The 17,760-nt window shown below is 44.4% G+C and overlaps 2 protein-coding genes and 1 long non-coding RNA gene across 3 annotated transcripts; 1 reads left to right on the plus strand and 2 right to left on the minus strand.

The window, feature by feature from the left end:
• Positions 1–3,446: 3,446 nt before the first annotated feature.
• On the minus strand, positions 3,447–6,748 carry LOC119305711. The gene is made up of 10 exons (XM_037582163.1): positions 6,542–6,748; positions 6,393–6,437; positions 6,137–6,202; positions 5,817–6,008; positions 5,566–5,728; positions 5,243–5,456; positions 4,601–4,755; positions 4,455–4,514; positions 4,287–4,358; positions 3,447–3,632 (listed from the first exon to the last, which is right to left on the minus strand). Exons 1-10 carry the CDS (start codon positions 6,691–6,693, stop codon positions 3,594–3,596), a joined length of 1,158 nt encoding a protein of 385 aa, XP_037438060.1. The 5' UTR covers positions 6,694–6,748; the 3' UTR covers positions 3,447–3,593.
• Positions 6,749–12,946: 6,198 nt separating this feature from the next.
• On the plus strand, positions 12,947–14,284 carry LOC119310486. Its single transcript, XM_037586223.1, has 2 exons — positions 12,947–13,450; positions 13,749–14,284. The coding sequence occupies exons 1-2, from the start codon at positions 13,311–13,313 to the stop codon at positions 14,146–14,148; spliced, it is 540 nt and encodes a 179-aa protein (XP_037442120.1). The 5' UTR covers positions 12,947–13,310; the 3' UTR covers positions 14,149–14,284.
• Positions 14,285–14,778: 494 nt separating this feature from the next.
• On the minus strand, positions 14,779–17,527 carry LOC119310487. The gene is made up of 3 exons (XR_005150713.1): positions 16,833–17,527; positions 15,894–16,757; positions 14,779–15,057 (listed from the first exon to the last, which is right to left on the minus strand). It is a non-coding gene; the product is annotated as an uncharacterized LOC119310487 (long non-coding RNA).
• Positions 17,528–17,760: the final 233 nt, after the last annotated feature.

Genomic DNA, 17,760 nt, shown 5'->3' on the forward strand with positions numbered 1-17,760 from the left:
GTACTTCTTCACACACGCTCTCGCCACTTACCGCCGTTTACACGGCATGTACTCGGCAACCTTCAAGCGGAAGCCCAGCGAGGGTGTCGGCCATGACCTGACTAACCACACAAGTCTCTCGTCCAGGTTTATCGCCTATTCGGGTTCCATCCGCAAGGAGATCCGGCCGGGGTGTCGCTCACGGCCCCAAACGATGTGTGCAGGGTTCCCAAGCCCACCTCGACGGGTGGATCAACGCTTGGTACACCATGCCACGGTGCCTAGTCTGTCCCAAGCTCACGTTTACCGGGTGCCACTTGGTAGACTACTAACACTACCTACAAACACCAGAAACTAGTTGCAACTCCTGGACAGAGATCGAGTTGATTAATAAGTCGAGAGAGTCAATTAAGGATCCCAATGTGTGGTAGTAGCTATTCATGGATCACAAACACAGGACTCAGTTCCTAAGGACGGTTTCAATGAGACAACCCACCATGTACTCCTACATGGCCTCTCACCGCTACCTTTACCAAATCGTGTTCACACACTTAGCTCACACACCTCCAATTCATCCCCGATGAATCAGATCTGACTCGACTCTAAGCAGTAGCAGGCATGACAAACAAGCATGAATGAGTAGGCACATCAGGGATCAAACAGCTCCTACTCATGCTAGTGGGTTTCATCTATTTACTGTGGCAATGACAGGTCATGCAGAGGAAAGGGGTTCAACTACCGCAGCATGTAACAGTTGAATCGTTGTTGTCCTAATGCAATAAAAGAGAGCAGGAGCGAGAGAGTGGGATTGTATCGGAGTGAACAAGGGGTTTTTGCTTACCTGGCACTTCTGAAGATAGTATAGCTCTTCACCGGTGTCATCGAACTCACCGTCGGTACAACGTCTACTGGGGGGGGGACAAACACCGGCAGTAGAGAAAGAACACAATCAATGCAATGCAACAATATGATGCATGAGTGTGACATGGCAATATATTGTGATTTGAGCTAATGCAACTAGCAACAGGTTAAATGGAGTTGGTTTGAACCCTAGGTTCAAATTCAAACTCCATATGTGAAGGTTTAAATGTCATTTATATGATTTGGCCTAAACAGCAGATATAAGTTGTTCTAACATGCATGAAACCGGTACAGATGGATAGATTGGATTTTTCTGATCATTTTTCATATATAACTTATTTAATTTGGAGCTACGGTTGAATTTCTATGAATTTTGGAAGTTTAAGCTATTTTCTGGAATTTCCTAGATTATTTTTATTCCAGAAAATGATTAATTGCGTCAGCATTGCGTCAGGGTGACGTCAGCAGAGTCAACAGGGCTGGTCCAGGTCAAACCTGACCTGTGGGACCCATTGGTCAGTGTCACAATGCTGGCTTGGGTCACTGACGGGTGGGGTCGGTCAAGGGCCACGTCAGCGGGGTCAACGCTGACGCGTGGGGCCACTGTGATTAGTTAAAACTGAACAGGAACTAACATTGGTTAATTAAGGGTGTGGGACCCATCTGTAAGTGAGAGAGGACTGGTTTATTAGCATGTGATTATCCCTAACTACGTGGCCACATCGGCAGTCGCCGGAGTTCAGCCGGCGGCGACCAAGAGCGCGGCGGATGTTCACCGGAGTGGCTCTGGTTTCACCTACAGGAGACCGTTTGGGCCGCGGGAGGTACCGTTGGAAAGCTGGCACTCGGCCGCATCCAACAGAGGTGGAGGGAGGCCCTAGGGTTGCCGGAGTTGGGCTCGGCAATGAGGTCAAGCGGCGGCCGGAGTTTGGGTGGGTGCGGGGTTGGCGCTGCGGCTCGCAAACGAGCTGGTTGTCGCGCTAGCGTTGCTCTATGGAGCGTTGCGAGTGGAACGGACGCACGTGCGGGACCATTTGGTCATCGGGGCTTCACCGGCGACGAGCCCGTGCGGCGGCGGCTACGGCGAGCAAAGGGGCGACGTCTATGGAGAGTAGAGGAAGTGAGGAAGAGGGGGTCGATGAAGGGGCTCATGGTGGACACGCAGAGCAGATCAGCGGGCTCGGGGAGGTGTCGGAGACGGCGAATCGACCGGCGAAGTCCAGCGAGTAGATGCGGTGATGACGAGCTCGAAGACGATGGCGTGGTGATCCTCGGCTTGCGTGGCTCGGCGAAGAAGAAGAGGAAGTCGCGGCGGACCTTCCAGACACGGGGGAGGGGCGAGGAGGTGGATGTGGCCGCGGTGAACGGTGCTGGCGGCTCCGTTCGGTGGTGAGAGAGAGGGGTCCAGGGGAGAGGATGAGGGCGAGGGAGAGCGAGAGAGAGTGAGGGGAAAGTGAGAGGGGGGCCTCGGGCATCTCCAGACGCGGATTAGGACGGAGGAGCGGCCTCTAGCGCGAAGCAGGAGGTGGCCGGCATCAACGCGCGTGCGTCTAGCATGCAACTGCTTCGGGGCGAGGGGGAGGAAGACGACAGAGGAGGCTGGTGGTGGGCTGGGCCGCAGGTGGGCCAGCACAGGAGCTGGGCCGGTTGGTGGCGTCAGGTAAGTCCTCTCTCTCTCTTCTAATTGTTTTTGTTTTTCTATTATTCTGTAGTCTTTAGGACTTTATTAAAAATACTTAGACAGTTCCAAAAATCGTGCAACTACTCATGATCACTGTTGGGAATATATCCTACAGTAAACATTTTAGTTTATGACTATTTGGACATTTAAAATATTTAATAGCATTTAAATGTTCAAATGCATAACATATGATTTAATCCAGTGACCCAAGTTGTTCTAAAAAAGTGTGCACTATTTTTGTCAGAGGTTTTATACCAAGACAAAGATGATAAACATTTTTGAAGGGCACTTCAGGTTCATTGAAAAAGTATTTTAGTAACCCTAGTTGGATTAAGTGGTGCTGGGGGTTCTGTCATCTCCATTTCAACTTTCCGTGAAAAGTAAACATGATGCAACACCAGATGCTAGCACTAGGCATGGCTGAACTAGGGATGTGACACCAGCTCATATTCTGGCTAGTCTTGGTTCATGGGATATGGTCGAGAGCCAACATGTCTAGCTAATTGGCCTACCCTCGGATGTAATGGGTGTTGTGGCTGCCAGTGCCAATGTTGGAGCAGGCACTAGCTAATGGAATGCATGGTGTTTCAGATAAAGAAAAGCAATAACTAGTCTATGAAGGCTTTTTACTGCAATAATCCTACACCTAGGAAAGTTGATACCTGCGTAACAAACTCTGTGCACGCCACCTAGGCACAATGCTAGTATCACCCAATGGTGCAACGGCACTGCAGCCCTGCCGAGGATAGCCAGAGCACAGCGAGGGGGGGCACGAGAGACGTGGCAGTCTATGCGAACAGGGCCGAAGCTAAGGACGTGCTGCCAGCAGATTGGGTTTCGTCTCGATGCTTGAACAGCCTGTGGTATGCAAATAAGCTACTATTCCAGACAGGGTAAATAAAGAACACAAAAGAAATTGGACAAGCCTTCCAGCCTTGTTCACATATGACATTACACACAAACGTCATTAAGTCGAGTGTTTAACTTGGTAACAGGTTCAAATACTCGAAAGCTCCACTGAGTTCAATCTACTGATAAATGAAAACAGGTGATATAATAGGCAGGGACATCTTCACTCTTCATCTGAATCAGAGGCAATTTCTTCATCTGACTGTAAGATAGCAGTAATGAAAGAACAGTGTCAAAAACACAAAAATTTGAATACAAGATGAGTTCACGGCCATGTCGCATACAGATACAGGCAGTGCCTCCAAAAGACAACAGAGCTAGAGAACTGCAGACGGCTGACATTCAAAAAGGTGGCTGGTGGCGAAATATATAGTGACAATATAGATAGTACAATGGACCGTGATTGCACAGTAGTTCAATTTTCAAAATCACATCAGCAACACTACTTTTCTCAGCAGTCAACGAGTATATGGAGTCATCTAAACAAAAACATGCAAAGGCACAACTAATCTTGTACATGGCACAACTAAAAGAGCAAAGGAAAACAGATAGCAGACCAGTTTCAAACACCAATAATGGACACCAAACAGATTTAGTGACCTCAGAACAATCAAGTTTCAGGGTGGATACAAACCCAAGCAAACTACTGAGCAGTTCAGAGGCAAGTGCCGTATTCTTCTCACAAGCAGGTCGCCACAAAACAGGCTCGGAACTAAAAAAACAGTTTGGTAACACTACCAACATCCAGGAGCTTTCAGGATTCTTCCTCTAAACATCTAAAAATTCACGTGGGAATGGGACAAAAAACTTACAGACACACAACTACTAACACATTGAAGGAGATTGGGACTCGAACCTGGAGATTTATTTGATATTCCCATCGATAACTAAGATGTTTGCGGCGCAGATGTTCAGCATTTTCAATGAACTTCAGAACATGATAAACACAAAAGAAATAATTAGTCCAGTGGTTCAAAATCAAGTTGCCACAAAATGGTTATTTACCACACAATTATGAAATTACCTCAAAATGGTCTCTTATCCTTTCCTCCTCTTTTTTTAGCATTTCTTCATACTGAGCTTCCTGCAGCCGAGGATAAGACACATAGTTAACATTGGCGCAGTACATTGAAGATATTAAAACGCTAGCCAGTACATAAATCACCATACACTGTGACGGGAGTCGACCCACTGCTTCTCATTACAGGGACCAAAACCAAGTGGGAAACCGATGTTCATGTGGCCGCCTTTGAATGAAGCAGCACGCGGGTGCTTCATACCATCACTTTCATTGTTTATACAGCCATTGCAGGTAGCTCCACGATCTAAAGACAGGTATGGAATTTGTCATTTAAGTGTCAGATGACTAGTCTGGCTCAGATACAACGAGAATAGCTGAATAAGTGCCAAAAATGCATGATTGCAGCACCTACAAATGGCTGTGCGTGAACCAGTTGGATTGTGATATTACAGACATAAAGCTATGTATGGTATAAGATGGCACAATGGGCAGGCAAACAGGTCAACAGTAAGGGCTCCACAATAAACCAGAAACACATTTGCAATTATATATATATATATATATATATATATATATATATATATATATATATATATATATATAAAGCTAACTTCAAACACTGTATCAAAATGCTTAATTTGAGATACGAGTGTAAATTATCCTTGCCGTCAGCGTTAACACCACAGAAAATGCAGAGAAAACATCCTAGTGTATCGTTCTGATCTATATCTAACAGATAATTTCAACCAGTATTCCAAAAATGCATAATTTGAGATAAGAGTGTAAACTACCCTGGCCGTCAGTGTCGACCCTGGAGAAAGTGTTGATATAATATCCTGTGATATCATTCGAATCACATGCGACTTCAACGAAGAATAGACTGGTGCTGCCCGCATCATCGGCAGCTCCTTTGGTCTTCACAGTGATATTGAGATGATAGTACCATTCGACACCTTCGCAGATTGATTGCCAATGAACAATTTCTTCGAGTTCATCCACACGATCCTAGAATAAGCATTGATTGGATCAGTAATGTTGCATGCACAAAGCAGTAACTATAAAATACAACACAAGCCTGGTAGTGGGACAGAGTGAAGGCGAGCAGAGAATGAACCTCAGCGTCATTCCGCTTGTCCAGTAAAGCTTCAACCAGTCTCCGGACTTTGTCACGTTCCCTCTTCACTACTTGAGCCCTTGTGTAGACCTTCGGGGTGCCATCTGGAAAGTAAAGACGTTCACGTACAGCACGTTCCTTCTCTGAAAGCATCTTATCAGACCTAATTTCAGATCAGAGCATGTGATTAATAGATGTTCGTTCTTCAGAGAAGGTAAACGATTTTCTTTTGAGAGAGATCAGAACATTACATGACATTGCTATTGGGATTAGCATAGGAATCAACAGCACTTGCAACTTCTTCAAGGCTCTGCAACGGCTTATCACCCAGAGTAGGATATGTGTAAAAAACTCCTGAACTATCCATTCTGACATAAACTGGTGTAGGCAAACCGGGATCTCTCCAGGCCAAAACATGGTTTGTGTCGTAAGTCTCTGAACCCCTGCAGTGGGTGGGCTCGGTCAATGAGTAGAAGAACGATGACACGCTATGCTACAAGATATAAACACATGGGATTTCAACCAGATGGAGAAACAGAAAACGAAAGAGCAAAAGCTTTTTTTTTCATACTCATCGGACTCCGAAGCGTCAGACAGATCGGAAGATGACTTTTCCTCGCCAGGCAAATCCCTGAAACTGAGAAACAAGCTAGATGGGTGCATAAGAACTATTTGTGTATATCTTAGGAGATTGAACATGGTGACACGGCCAAGTTGAACGGCGATTTGCAATCCAGGGAGGCGTAAAGCCAAGTGAAATGCACTTCTATATCTACGTTTAGATTGTATAAGTAAGAACAGGCCACCAAACGAGAGATAGGGCATACACAAGTGCAGATAATCTGCCTCCGACCTGATCCACCGGCTGACACCTGAAGCGAAACAAGCAAGCCTGATGAGTGGTATAACAAATTTTAAAACCTTGGGAGACGAATAACCAAAGATATATCATGGCGTGATGTGGCCTGAAACCGACGTATTTTCTTTCATGGCGACTAACTTGACCGGCTGGGAGGAAGACAATTCGCTGACCGGCGTGGAGGAAGAAGGCGAGGTGGCCATAGGACTGACCGGCGGGGAGGCAGACGATTCGCCGACCGGCGTGCAGGAAGAAGACGAGGTGGCCATGGGACTGACCGGCGGGGAGGAATACGGTGATTTAGGGTGGGGAGGCAACGCCCGCTCGGCGAAACTAATACAAACCTGCCCGAATGAGCCGGCCCGGCCTGGCCTGGGTTAAACGAGGGATGCATAGAGAAGGAAAGAAATCGTTTTTTTTTTAGACAAACCGGCTTAATTAGCTGGGTTGTTAACCGGCGCTACTATACCTTCACCGCGTCAACAACCAAATCAATGCCGGTAATAACGGTTCAAAAATCAATGCCGGTAATAAACGTTGCATGCTGAATTCTCCGAATTTACAGCCGCGAGTTAACATCACAGCGATGAATGCTCACGGAAACGCCGTCTCCCTCTCTATAAATAGCGACAACTAGTAATGACACCACGGCACAGTAACATCACAGCGTCCGTCCATTCCCATCGCCGCACGTAGCTAGTCGATCAACAGACACCAGACCACCATGGCCAGGGCCAGCGGCTGGCTCTTCTCCCTCTTCATGTGCCTCGTCCTTGCAATCGCCTCGTCCGTCACTGTTGTCTATCCACAGCCGTGGCCTGTCCCAGCTCCAAAACAGAAAGCCGACTGCTACAAATCTGTGACGGAGACGCCGCGAAAGTGCGCGGCGCAGGTCCTCCAGGCTCTCCTCTATGGCGACGTGCACATCACCAAGGACTGCTGCGAAGCGCTCCGCAGGGTCGGCGAAGAAACCTGCAGCATCTACCGCATGTGCAGATCCATCGGCTAGCTACTTCTCAAGATTCGGTTCAGCTTCACCGCAAGATTGATATTGCGTGTCTCTCGGGCTTTATGCTGCCCCGATAACTCTGGGTATGCCGTGTGCGTGTATACATTGTGCATGTGCACATGCACCTAGTCTTTCCATCTTGAGCTCACAGAAAAACAAAAATCTTCTATCATTCCTATATATACTAGCAAAATGGCCCGTGCGTTGCAATGGAAGAAAAAAGATGAACAAAAAAACAAAAGAAAAGAAAATGATAGTGCGACAATATGACTTAGTTTATACAGAAGGTATATTATATATTCACTAAAATTAAAACATAATTGTTTTTACCAATTCTTGTTAAACACAAGCACGATTACAAAAATATTTTCTTTCACAGTGCATACAATGTGTATACCACGGTGTGCTTCCCATTATTTACAATTATGAATTATAGAGTTGATACTTTCAGTGAACTCTAAAAGCTTGATACTCTAAAGCTTCTCTATATGCATAAAAGCACTCCACGAAAAGCTTGAACTCTAAAGCTTGTCACTACCTCACATTAAATAAAGTTGATACTTTCAGTGAACCCTTTCTTTGGCACTCAGGGTAAGTGCAAGGTGTGCCTTTCTCTAACTCCTGTTGTTTTTCGCATTCGCCCACTTCATCATGTATAGAGAAGCTTCATCAGATTCACAGTCACCTTCATTTTCTCAAGCTCCTCCTTTATCAATAACACTCGTTAGACGACAATTATTTGATCAATGAATGGATTTTTTTTGAAACTATGATGATTTTTATAGCAAATTCGAAAACTATACACCCTAATGCAGGAAAATCAAAAGTATCACCCCGTCGGCCTCCTGTTGGCCGAAGAGGGACTTTTCGGCCTACCGTTGGCCGAAAAGGGACTTTTCGGCCAACCGTTGGCCAAAAAGGACTTTTCGGCCAACACCTGCTCTACTATTTTAGAAAATTCATATCAATTAGGATTTTTAGTATTTTAATTTGATTATTTTTGCATTAGATTAGAAATTTTATGAAGTTTTTGTAGATATCATGTTTGACTAGATTTGAAAGCTTAAATTTGAATTTTCATGAATTTGCTCAAATCACTAGATTGCCTATAATTTGAACTAGGAGTATTCTTTTTAGATGATTTTTTTGGGACATGTTCTTTGTGACTTAGTTTATCAGTACTAATTAATTGGTGAATTTTAGGATTATTTAAAATTAGGTTTTTACGAAAACAATTCTGTTTTAGTGTTTTATAGGTTTTGTGCTATTTCTTTTAATTTTAATTTTAATTGTTTTCTTTATTTATTTTTGACATATTCTTTTAGTTTCTGTTAAGTTATGAGTAGATATTTTATTTGTAGTATTTTTTTGTATTTTATTTCTTTTATCCTCCATTTACTTTCCCGCCATTGTTTCCCTCCATTTTCTCCCGCAATTTTCTTTCCCGCCATTTTCTCCCGCCATTCTTTGCCGCCATTTTCTCCTGCCATTTTCTTTTCCGCCATTTTATTTGCCGCCATTCTCTCCCTCCATTTTCTCCCTCCATTTTCTCCCGCCATTTTATTTCTCTCCATTTTCTTTCCCGCCATTTTCTTTCCCACCATTCTATCCCGCCATCTTCTTTCCTGTCATCTTCTTTCTCGCCATCTTCACTTCTCAACTTATAAAATGATCTTCATGGTGTCCACGATCGTAGATAATATCGTCTGACATGATCTGTGTCTCCTGTGTCGGTGCTGCTGGTGGAGTGTGAAACACTATCTGAGAGAAGTCATAAGTGTTTGCAGCTTCGTCATCATCATTGGAGAGTGTTTCACACTTATGACTTCTCTCACACAGTGTTTCACACTCCACATGAAGGCATCATCATCATCCTCAGTCGATGCAACACTCCTTAGTGTGGCAAGAGAGAATGGCGGGAGAAAATGGCGGCAAAGGAAATGGCGGGAAAGGAAATGGCGGCAAAGAAAATGGAGGGAAAAGATTGCGGGAAAGTATTTTTTTCATGTATAAAATAGCAATGGTTGTACAGGATTTATAAGGCACTTTTAATATAAACTCCTATGAAGCTCTAAACAAGTTTTCTAGTAGGATAAAAGAAATAAAATACAAAAAAATACTACAATAAAATATCTACTAATAACTTAATAGAAACTAAAAGAATATGTCAAAAAAATAAGGAAAACAATTTAAAGAATTAAAATTAAAAGAAATAGCACAAAATCTATAAAACACTAAAACAGAACTATTTTCGTAAAAACCTAATTTTAAGTAATCCTAAAATTCACCAATGAATTACTACTGATAAACAAGGTCACAAAGAACCAGTACCAAATAGAATCATCTAAAAAGAATACTCCTCAAATTATAGGCAATCTAGTGATTTGAGCAAATTCATGAAAGTTCAAATTCAAACTTTCAAATCTAGTCAAACTTGATATCTACAGAAACTTCATAAAATTTCTAATCTAATGCAAAAACAATCAAATTAAAATACTAAAAATTCTAATTGATGTGAATTTTCTAAAATAGTAGAGCAGGTGTTGGCCGAAGAGGGATTGTTGGCCGAAAAGTCCTTTTTGGCCAACGGTTGGCCGAAAAGTCCCTCTTCGGCGAACAGGAGGCCAAGGTGGTGATACTTTTGATTTTTCTGCATTAGGGTGTATAATTTCTGAATTTTCTATAAAAATCATCATAGTCTCAAAAAAATCCAATGAATGCTACAGCCAGTTCAGACCAAGAATTTAATCGAAATAAATCTCTCAAATTGTTGACTAGGATAAAAATGGCACAAAACAACCAAAAGAATATATTTGCAGAAACTTACTAGGTTCCCATGTTAATATGAGCCAACAAAAATAGCATGTTACAAATATGTAGAACTGGAATCACTTATGTTTCACTCATCAGGCAAACATGCAGGTCAACACAGACACCTATAGAAAATCCCCACAAATGTTTGTCGTGTGTGCATATTTTAAATCCATGCCCTTGTTGCTTGGTGACTAAATAATTACCTAGAACAAATCTTGGTTTTGTATGGAAATTCAATGACTGGAGTTGAACAAACAACATACTCCCTCTGTCTCATAATGTAAGACATTTTTTTCAAGCTAATATAGCTTGCAAAAACATCTTACATTGTGGGGCTGAGGGACTAGCATTGAAAGCTATCAACAGGTCAACCTACCACAAATCTTGTTTCCGGAATTGAACAGACAACATACCATTGAAAGCTATCAAGGTATCACACCATTCAAAATATCATGGTATATCCGAGTTACAACTTTTGGTATTTGATCTGATTGTCATAACTTTCAGCTTCATCACGGTGCATACAAAAAACAAAAACTGATTCAGGCCTATCACAACAATAGAAAATAATTGCTTGATAGAAAAAGGATAAATGGCATAACCAACAGGCACACCTCAAATTACCCAGCATAAATCAAATGTCAAACCTCCGCGACTAGTTTCAGTGGCTCCTAATGCTTGTTCCAAATAATACATAGTTATAATTCCAAATAATATATAGTTATAATCTAAATTATGCTGCATTTATTTTTTATTTGAAGTGTCTTTTATTAATATGGATTTAAAATTAATGTTAAAGTTGTTTAAAAATCCATAATATTTTTTATAAAATAATTTCTCCACCATATAAACTCTAAAATAAATATTTGAACTTTCACTTTAAAAGATTAAACTAAATCGTTAAGTATATGCAAGTCACCTTAAATTCAATGAGAATATAGTTTTCAAAGTCAAGTAATTCTAATATTTTTAGAACAATAATAGCTTAATTTTGAGTTATAAGTAGGATAATTTTTTTAGTATTTAAGAGAATTCTTGTACTGATGGCTGTTGCTGATTTACTTTGTGGTGACTGATGGGACCGATGTACTTATCTGTAGTTAATCTATACTAGTACATATGCCCATGCGTTGCAACGGGCAAAAAAATTGACAAAACCAGCTTCATGTATCATTATGCTTCACTTATATTCAAGTTTGACAAACCTTGAAATAAGGTTACCCTCATCTGTAAGGTGCATATGCGGGTGTTTTGTCACGGGTTGAATTATCCTTATTTGGATCATGAAGTGTTCATGTGAGAAGCCACACTAACGTCCTTCATTGGCGCATACTTAAGCTCCATACTTCCATCGAATGGAAGAGAAGTTGTGCATAAAATAGTATTTTAGCGGGAGAAACATACAACGTGATTCTTAGTGCTTCTCCAACGCCAAGACACAAAACGGACAAAGCATCCGTCCATGGACCGGGGACCAGTCTGTGGGCACTGATGCACGAGGCAGCCATCCAAAACTATCCACGTAAGTGCAATTGCATTTCGGAAGAAATTTAATGAAAGTGAACAAATTTGATGGGTATTTAAATAAACTGGACGATATTCATTCATACTTGAATAATATTTAGATAAAACAGATGCTTTTAATCTAGACCAGAGCAAACTAATTACAATTTGACATATTTGAATCAAAATATACTCTACACCTTGTCTAAATGATCGTCGGCGCCCGTTCTCCCATTTCTAGCATGCCATGAGCCTCGGGAATTGAATCTGATAGGAGTTGACCAGTGCCTCCTACTCGGCCGGAACAAGGCCTCCCGCTCGGCCAACACCATTTCGGTAGTGAGCACATGCCTCGCACATGGTGATGCCGACATGGACCTGCGAGGAGGGTGGCGCCAGCTCGTGTCGGTCGCGTCATTCATTGGGACATCCACAACGCCGGCCTCCGTCTGTCAGTTGGCAGCAATGGCGGCCATCTCCGTATTCTACTCGGACGAGAGACTGTCCCAAATGGCTTGATAGCTCGAGGAGGCCATGACAGGCGTGGTGCGAAGAGGAGAAAGGGAGGGGGGATGGTGGATGCAGCTATGGTCTGGGTTGGAATTTAAATAGCCGGTTGATGGCAAGGCAAGGGACGGGGTGGTTAATGGTGGGCGGCAGACAAACGGACTTGTGGCGCCGGAGTAGGTTTCTCGGCACCCGCGCATGTTTGATGTAGGGAGGCGAACAAAGGCCTCACATTTGAACGCTCCGGGCGGGAATGGAGTGGGTGTTAGGTGGCCCAGGATAGTCAGAATCGAACCTGGCAGCGGTTCGGACACCCGCAAAGTCCCTCCCCCAAGTTTATGTTTGCTTTGCGTAAAAAGTAGGCTCAGACCGATCAACTGACCGATACATGCCCATGTTAGATGGCAGAACACGTCTGGACCGGTAGTCCGGACAGTTGCTGACGCCTTGTGGGTCAGCGTTGGAGATGCCCTTACATACTCTTTGAGAGTTTAATAAATTATTTTATAAAATTATCAAACGATTTGAATTCTTATGATTTTTTTATTTTTTTATCAAATATAGTTTGATTTGAAAGATTATATTATATTTTCAATGTTTGGCATGCTGGGGGTCGAGCGGGCGGCACGTACAGGCACGTGTACACCACCGCTTTAGAGCTTGCTTTATCCTTTCCACCGAGATGCATCTCCATCCATTAACTTCTCTCGCTCCATCTCTCTTCTCATCCCCATCTGCCCAGACGCACTGCACTTCAACGCCGCAGCAGCCAGCTTGATCCGGCGCGCTGTGAGCCGGCTGCCCGGCGAGCGCCGTTCTACCGGAGCTTTGCCGCCGCCCGCCACGTTGCCGCCCGGCCTCACCACTACCCTCATCTCGCCCCTCCCTCATCATTCCTCCAGCACTGCTATAATTCTTTCAGAGACATCCGCCATCATCAACACCACCGGTGAGGCCAGATAGACCACCAGCGTATAAGCCCAGCACCACCCACAGTTGGTCCACACTGTCCGAGCAGTAGTCGAGGGGGAGAGAACAGATCCAGGCGCCACCATGCCCTCCGCGTCCTCCTCCTCGGCCTGCGCCGCGGCCGCTGCCGTCGGCAATGCCGCCGTGTCCTACGACCACAAGGCTGTAGTCATCAACGGGCAGCGCCGAACGACGCCTCGGCCTTCGCCTCTGCACATCTCGAGGTCCACCTGGCACATCTCTGTTGCATCACGCTAGCAGGCCGCTGCCTCGTCCAGCATCCTCTGCTTCGGCTCGTCTTCCCCCACCCCTTCCCTTACTCTGTCGTGTATTCTTTTGCTCCATCTTCCTTCTTGTGGGATTAATTCCTTGTTTCTGTTCCCCTCCTATTGTCGTTGATTTCTTCTAATGGGGCAAAATCGCCCGTGTGTATAAATTGATTGGATTCTATGCAAAGGAGCGAGGACTATTTATGAATCCTAATAATCCTCACACGGAAAGTAATTTTTGCTGCTTGGGCAGGCGGAGGACGGCGCCGGCGAGCAGGCAGTGGAACACGTCGATGGAGCCATGGTGGAGGTCATGGGCGCCGAGCTGCTTCACCCGCCTCGAGCCGACGCGAGGAAGAGTGAAGATAGCTCTGCAGCGGCGCCATGGCTGCCGGCCAACGAGCGCCCCATCGCGGCTGCTGGCGGACAAGCACAGCGGAGCTCGGGTGCTGGGATGGAGACGCATCTACAGGGGGCCGGTGACGCCGGAGGCGGAGGAGAGGCCGAGACGCGAGAGGGCTGGTGACATCGGAGGCGGAGGAGAGGCCGAGAGGCGAGAGGGCCGGGGACGGAGGGGAGAGCCGGACAGCCGACGAGAGCCCAGCCGAAGCCATCCCCCTTCCACCTTCTCTGCCACTGGTTGGATAAGATAAGATGAACAAAGGAGCGTGCGTGGAATTCTTACAAGATGCAGGGGGTAATTTGCAAAATCGAATTGTTTCGCCAGATCCACTTAAATATGGACTGCGGGTTCAATTATGAAAATTTATAGGGACTTTTTTGCAAAAATGCCAAGATGACGGACAACAGAAACCCAACTCTCTTTATTATTAGGTACTAGCAAAAATGCCCGTGCGTTGCAACGGGAAAAAAATATCACACACCCCATTCCCGCCCTATTGATGGTGGTTGTGGTGTCCACTTGATAACAAACCCCTCCGAATGTGGGCAATCGAAAGACAATGAGCCCAGCCATAAAAATGTAAAACTAATTTGTAATTCCCTAGAAATGGCCCTTGTAGAATCCATACAAAACTCAATCCAATCAACCATTTCATAATGATATGTTGTTCACAAACTTTAGTTGTGCTATTACTGACCATGTTTAAATTGGTAATAAGAAACTTAATGACGATGCATGTTGTTTGCGCATAACGTTTATATTCTCTCCCAGAGAAGAATTGCTTCTATTCTTTCAGGACAGAATGATACAACACAACGTTTCAGAACACAAGGGGTCAAAATACTCTGAATCAGATTATACACTCTGACATATAAATTCAGGCCATATACATTCTGCTTCTACAGCTAACCTACCAAGTATTACACTTCTAGGACCAAAAACTTGAAAGTGGAATAGCACAGCTTAAGTAGAACTAACCTCTACTTGAAAGCATTGCGCGCATTTGTGAATCCAAGCATAGTTATCTGGAGGAAATAATTCAGCAAATGTAATATGCGTCGAAAATTCAGAGATCTCATGGGAGGTGGGTTGATGCCCGATATATTGAGAAACAATACACATGTTTCAGCACGTAGTTCGATGAACTGAAGAAAATTATCTACAAAGAATAGAGAAGGAAATGAGTACATAAGCCAGGGACCAAATTGGTAAACAATACTACAATCTTGAAAAGAAACATCAACATCAGTAAATTTTAGAACGACACAACTACAGTCTTGTGCCACTTCCGGTTACACCCCATGAAATGGCAAGAGAACCGCACATAGTTGCGAGCAGTTGGCTGTGCTTGACCGAGCAGCGGCAAAAAAAACTTGCAGAATATTTAGTCAAGCATGAATATTTGTTGTATGATTCCACAGTATGCATTGTACAAACTTTAGGTAAGCATGGATATATATCTGAACTTGCCAGATATACATTGGTCACTGCTATTCTTTTCTATTTAATTTTTTTTGTTCCACCATGATATATAAATGGCATATAAAATACAGTTCAAAACAGATGCTATAAATGCAATTACATATTCCTGGAAAAAAATGAGATTACATATATTATCACTTTGTATTTATTTCCCCGAGAAAGTTTGTAATCCTTATAATTATGCTGATTTGAAGCATCATGTTCCATCTTTCATCTTGCATCTCCACTAAATTTCTATCTCGCACTTGTGCACCACATTGAGTTTGACGCTATCGACAATGGGGAGCAGACTTGTGACTGAAAACAGAAATTTTTATGTTCTTTCCAGTCCCCCAAGCACTTGTGCAATTTTGAACTTTGGCACACACACCACAATGCAGAACCGTGTATGATGTGCATTGTAACAAGCAAAAAAATTGGAGTGTCATGGATGAGGAGGACGTCGGCTACGTTGTCGCTGCGGGCTGCTGAATTCGGATGGAGGGAGTATGGGAGGTGCAGCCGAGGGCTTACCTTGAGAGATGGAGAAAGCGCAGCAGTGTCCGGATGGCAGGCGCCTCATAATTTCTGGCAGCTTCTTAGCGCACGTAGGGGCAGCCTCGATTCCACCTCTGCTCCAGCTCCTTCCTCAATCGACCACCTACTCCAGCTCCTTTTCAATCCGTCTTGAACCCCTTGGATATCTCACATGGATGACTTGTAAGGCATATCCTGAAACTAAGCATCATCAATAAACTTTAGTACTATCTTAGATGGAGAATTATAGAGGTATACTCTACAGCAAAGTACCAACATGAAGTTGAGTAGTGGCTTTAGAGACAGATCTAAGACTTGTAAGCTCAGTAGTTGGTAAGAAACTCTCTTTTAGTTATTAGATAAAAGGTATGTAGACTTCTTAAGTTAGCAGGTGCTATCAGCTAGCACCATGGCCGTCTCTTCTTCTGCTCGTCAAACATGCTATGATATAGTACAAAATAAATATATATTTTATGAATATAGAATAAATAATGAGTGAGCAGAAGTGTTAAGCTTCATCAATCAAAAGCATACAACCCTCCAGCGAGTCCAGACCTGTCAATGTAAATGTATCAAATAATGTTACACATTTTGCATACCATTCTTTGTTCATCTCGACCTACACTACTTTGTAGCTTATTAAATTCCTATCCACCAAAATCTATCTATGACAATATCTAGCACTTAGTTGTTATATGACTTTTAAAAGCAGCTTGGCTAAGTCCTTAGCGGTGACGGTATGCAATACTAAGAATATGGTGGAGTGCTTGAGTCCGTTGTCAGCTTCAACATTCAAAGTTGCGAACTGGCTCCAACCTCCGAGTCAGAACACATTGAGGATAAGCAGGCCTGCCACGAAATCTGCAGCACTGGCCGTGAGCGCGGGCGACCGGGTGTGAGCAATAAAAAAAATAGCAGCATCATTTGTATACGTACCAAACAGCTCGCCATGCCTATGCAAAATTCAGCTAGCAGAAATAGCAAAATTCAGCTAGAAGTAGCAAGCTAGCAGTAAGAGAGCAGCAGTGCAGCACCACATCGTTGCTATCTCTCAAATTCTCCTTTTCACACCTGACTGAGCCCGTTTCACTCTTCTCTGCACCCATCTTCTCCCGGCTGAAGACTACCAAAAAATTGCTCTGTTCCAGCCAAGTGCATTTAGAAGCCATCACAAATTGGTTCACAGAACAGATAAATGAAGGTTGCAATTGGTCCCTGCTGTCTTGAAGCTCCTGCGGCACAAAACAAATATCATAGCACTTTTGTACTAATTCGGAACAAAACAAATCAAGGGAACTATCATTTTCTGACAAAGATGAAGGGAACTATCCTAATCCTCCTCTGACAACGGCCAACAGCTTCCTCTGCCTGCAACCATTCACTTCCTATGCATGGACAACCGGTCGGCCGAAGCACATCACAGATGCCACACACGCCACACCCGACCAGATATGTACAGCCACCGCCTGTGTGTGATGCGAGAGGACAGCGGGGGATGTTGGAGAGAGAGGGAGCAGGAGATTGATGCGATGAGTGAGGGGAAGGCAGCTGCTAGACACCAGGAGCAGCTCCTAGCAGCGCGAGAGAGGGAGGCCTGGAGCAGAGGGAGGCGAGGAGGCGCAGGGAAGCGACCCGATGGTTGGCGCCTGGCGGCGGGGTGGCATTGGTGCGGCTGCTAGGGTTCGCAGGGGTCAGGGGGAAAATTACGCCTGCCTTCCTCATCGTCACCGGCAACCCCCGCCGCGTCGCCCGCCCCCGAATCCGCCTCCCCAACCCCTGACGCCGAAAGTAGCCGACGGTGGAAGGCCGCAGTGGGTCGCTGGTGGTGGAAGGCCGCGGGTGTGGGGGCATTTGGTTGGGGGTA

This window comes from Triticum dicoccoides, chromosome 5B (genome assembly GCF_002162155.2).
Source record: "Triticum dicoccoides isolate Atlit2015 ecotype Zavitan chromosome 5B, WEW_v2.0, whole genome shotgun sequence".
Lineage (NCBI taxonomy): Eukaryota > Viridiplantae > Streptophyta > Magnoliopsida > Poales > Poaceae > Triticum > Triticum dicoccoides.

Excerpts from the sequence above, each read along its gene's own strand:
- LOC119305711 (XM_037582163.1), bottom strand. The coding sequence starts at position 6,693 with ATGGCCACCTCGTCTTCTTCCTGCACGCCGGTCGGCGAATCGTCTGCC. Across the intron at positions 5,457-5,565 it reads ACAAGCGGAATGACGCTGAG|GATCGTGTGGATGAACTCGA; the intron begins GTTCATTCTCTG and ends TGCTTATTCTAG. Across the intron at positions 4,515-4,600 it reads GGGTCGACTCCCGTCACAGT|GAAGCTCAGTATGAAGAAAT; the intron begins GTATGGTGATTT and ends CCTCGGCTGCAG.
- LOC119310486 (XM_037586223.1), top strand. The coding sequence starts at position 13,311 with ATGCCCTCCGCGTCCTCCTCCTCGGCCTGCGCCGCGGCCGCTGCCGTC. Across the intron at positions 13,451-13,748 it reads TCGCCTCTGCACATCTCGAG|GCGGAGGACGGCGCCGGCGA; the intron begins GTCCACCTGGCA and ends CTGCTTGGGCAG.